Source organism: Pygoscelis adeliae, unplaced genomic scaffold (genome assembly GCF_000699105.1).
Source record: "Pygoscelis adeliae isolate BGI_AS28 unplaced genomic scaffold, ASM69910v1 Scaffold1385, whole genome shotgun sequence".
Lineage (NCBI taxonomy): Eukaryota > Metazoa > Chordata > Aves > Sphenisciformes > Spheniscidae > Pygoscelis > Pygoscelis adeliae.
In genome coordinates this window covers 5,443-9,099 of record NW_008824805.1, presented here as the reverse complement: position 1 = coordinate 9,099, position 3,657 = coordinate 5,443, and the positions used below count along the sequence as shown (strand labels likewise).

Genomic DNA, 3,657 nt, shown 5'->3' with positions numbered 1-3,657 from the left:
TGCCAGATGGTAGTTGTGAAATTTGTGAGGCTATTCAGTGCTGGGGCTCAAACTTTTGTTGTCCCGTCTTAGAATTCTTGTGAGTGTTAAAAGTAGGCTAGAATGACTAGGGCAGATCTGTACTTGTCTCTATAGCATAGGTTTCCCACTTTGCTCTTACACACACCCCTTTCCCTTTCTTTTGCATTTAGTATTGATCATAAAACTGCTTTTTTGATAGGTCTTTCTGTTTGTTTAGCTCACTGTGGAGGCTGTTGTTAGAAGCAAGCTTGTTCTCAAAAGTAAAATGTAGGGCCTTTTAGGAGTTGCTTTTTGCTGCAACTGCTGTTAGAAAACAACATATTCTGCAGATGTCACAGAATGGGAGAGAGACAGAAGCTCGTAACGGTGGGTGTTAGGTTGGGGTGGCTTTTTTCCTTCCCCTACTGCCCTTTTCGCCCTTTTCTCCCTTTCCCCTCTTTGCACCTGAAAGGCTATGAGTCCTGTTAGAGTAGGAAATAAGAAAGGATGACTAGTTCATTCTTGAAATCAGTTATGAAAGCTAATGTATAATTCTAAGAAAAATAGAAGCTCGATTCTATTATTTTAATGCAAAAATAGAAGCTGGTGACAAGAAGCTTCAACCTGGAGGGATATTAGAAACAAGCTAAGTAACAAGTCTAACAGAACGATCACCAGGTGGCAGGGCTGTTTTTTGTGTGTATGGTTTTTTGTTTGGTTTTGCTTTTGGTTTTGTGTTGGCTTTTTTTTCGTGCTTGAAATGTACTTAAGTGCTGCAGGCTTGTGTGTAAGCTGTATTGGGTCAGAACAAAGGCCTACCTAGCCCAATAGGATGTCTCTAGCAGCAGCACGGTCAGGTGTCTCGGGAAGAGTAAAAACAGAGAAAGCATGACAATTCAATGCTCAAAACCAGGGAAGTGCTTATATCTTTATCTGCAAAATGAATTTCTGTTGTCCAGAGTAATATTTATAGCTTTTAAGTTAGTCATGAGCTACATTTGGACAATGGATTCAGCTCTGGTCTATCAGCATCTTAAATGACGCATTACAAGAAGGTTTGTTAGGTCTTGCTCATGATAGTGATTTGCATGAAGGTAGTCTGTACTAGCAGTTTTGGTGTGTGTGTGAATCTGGAATTCAACAGTGAAATGGTATCCTCTCTGTGTGTGAATTTATTTTGTTGGTTTTTGTGTTGCTTAAAAAAAATTAAAGATGCAAAAAGCCATAAATCTATTGACAGCTGCTTATGTCCAGGTGTGTTATGAAAGGTAACCAAAATCTAGGTAACTTGAAATGTAACAGGAATCTTTTTATAAAAATAGAAAATGTTAATGGGGCGTTTTGAAGTCAGCAATAACTGGTTTTCCTCCTCCTGTTTGTACAGGTGAAGATGTCCTCTGCAGGTACTTCAGTAATGAAAGGATACCCCCAATCATTGAAGAAAGCCCATCTACACAACACCCCCTCTCAAGGCCAGTGTCTGACAAGCAGTTAGTGAGGGGAACGGATTATATTCGAGGCAGCAGGTGTTTTATGAATACAGACCTCCACAACAGTGCAACAATTCCTTTTCAAGAGGAAGGTGCTAAAAAATCCTCTGTTACATCATCCACAAAATCTTCCTCCGTAGAGCCCTCGCTGCTGGTCAGTTGGATCACGAGACTGAAATTGTTGACTCATTGACTATTGTTCACAGGACTGTTACCAAGTGCCTTTGCTCATCGGTCAGACTTCTCTACTTTTCAGCTTAACTGATGCATAGTGACTAATGCAGTGTTCTTTTCCTGAAGAATCTTAACATTTTTGCCTTTTTGTTTGTGATTTTTGATGAATCAGAGGGCTTCATAGTGCAAAGAGGGAAGAAAGATAAAGATCAAGTTCCTCTTCCTGGCCAAAAGCTGAAGGCATTTATTCCCCTGCAAATGAGTAAAATTTCAGTGATATAGAGGCCACACATGACCTGAAATATGCATAATGACTCGGAGGAAACCATTGCACTACCATCAAGTCCAGTGGCATTTCAGTTGTCTGAATGCTCAGAGTCTGGTGTGACTGGCTGGGTGTCAGAGTATGTAGAGCTCAGAAAAAGTTGTGTTACTCTCCTGACCAGGAAAGATAAGCAGGGAAACAGAAGTTTCGTGCAACTTAGTGATGCTGTTGCATGTACTGCATGAGATCAACCTTGTAAGGAAGAAGTAGTAGTGTTGCCATTCTTTCTCTGATATCCAGAGATCTTAGGAAGAGAGTTCTCTTATTCAGAGATTTTAGGAAGTTGGACTAACTTAATTATAAATGAATCCAACCTGATTCCATTTTATTGAAATCACAGTACAAATAGAGTGCTGAAAAACTGCAGTGCTCATCCATAAACATATATGGGTTGCTACAACATGACAAGGAAATGCATCTGTAGAGGTGGTAAAAGAATATATATTTCTTTCCTTAATTGTTTAAGAATGATTTGCTGTTAACCAAAGTAAGCTTTTAAAGACAGTCCTGTTGGACTTACGAGAACTTTTACAGTGGTTCACTTTTTGAATGATGCGTTGTTTTTATGAAAGATATATGCTATGATACATTACAATTGTAAAACATCTTGCTATTTTCTATATAGCTCAAATTTTTTCCCCTCCAGAATTTTAAAGTAGCATTGGGTATTTTGGGAGGAAAATAAAACTTGTTTAACAAAAGAAGAGGATATTAAAGAGGTATTGTTTAAAACTGAATGTACATAAGATTGTTAGTATGCAAACAGTTGTGTTTAAAGTAATTTAAATGTTAAATATAGTTGTATATATTTTTTACACTTAAACAGATACAGTTTGTACCTTCCTGTCTGTGGTACTGGGCACAGATTAGTCAAATGAAAGGAAAAAGAAAGTCTTTTGTATTCCCTGCTAATTATAAGACTAACTATTTTCGTAGATGATACATTGCCAGTAGCCTTTATTCCTTTGGTCTTTCTGAAAAGAACAACTTATATTTAGTAATTGGTGGGGAAAGAGGGAGGTTAAATGCTAGTTTGCACTTTGGACTGGGCAGGAATCGTATGTGATAACACAAGTGTTAAACATACCATAATTCTGGGTGTGAAGATGTGACCGTTCTGCTGCAACAAGCTTATGAAGTTGTGCTACAGCCCTGCAGAGACAGGGTGTTAAATTCAGTTCTCAATTAATTATGTTTGACTCACTGGTGATTTAGGTGGGGGCTGGTTTGGACCGTTCTGATCAAAGCAGATTATAATACATCTTTCTTGTGCCACTCTTCTCCACTCCCCAATATGGCATCCTGTACTAGAGACGTGGCCAAACACAGCTGCAGTGCAGTTGAACTCTAGACCAGTTTGCTCCTGCCTCTGAGAAGAGGGCTGAAACTGCCATGTCGTAGGCACTGTGGTGTAGTATAGTCCAACCCCAAACTGACTGAACTGTTTTAAATTAAATCACAGTTACTGAACTAGATTAAAGTCAGAGATGTTGTCTAAACAAGACTTTAAAATGGAACTCTTGCTCATCTTTAATGTCCTGTTTTCCGTGGTTTAAAAATGAATGGGGAAGCATCATGTGTATTGATGTGGAAGAAACTATGGATATACTCGGTTTCTTTGGGTTGCACCTGGGCACACTTTTAAGACACTGAAAAGTTTGCTTCCTT

At 38.7% G+C, this 3,657-nt stretch overlaps 1 protein-coding gene across 1 annotated transcript in view; it reads left to right on the top strand.

Moving 5' to 3' along the window:
• The window catches only part of CNKSR3 (CNKSR family member 3), a gene marked incomplete at its 5' end in the record, with an annotated part of 33,140 nt that extends 30,298 nt beyond the window's left edge, over positions 1-2,842 (top strand). The window contains one exon of the mRNA XM_009324051.1: positions 1,385-2,842. Coding sequence (XP_009322326.1) covers positions 1,385-1,683 — 299 coding nt within the window. The remainder of the gene's footprint in view (positions 1-1,384) is intronic.
• Between the last annotated feature and the right edge of the window lie 815 nt (positions 2,843-3,657).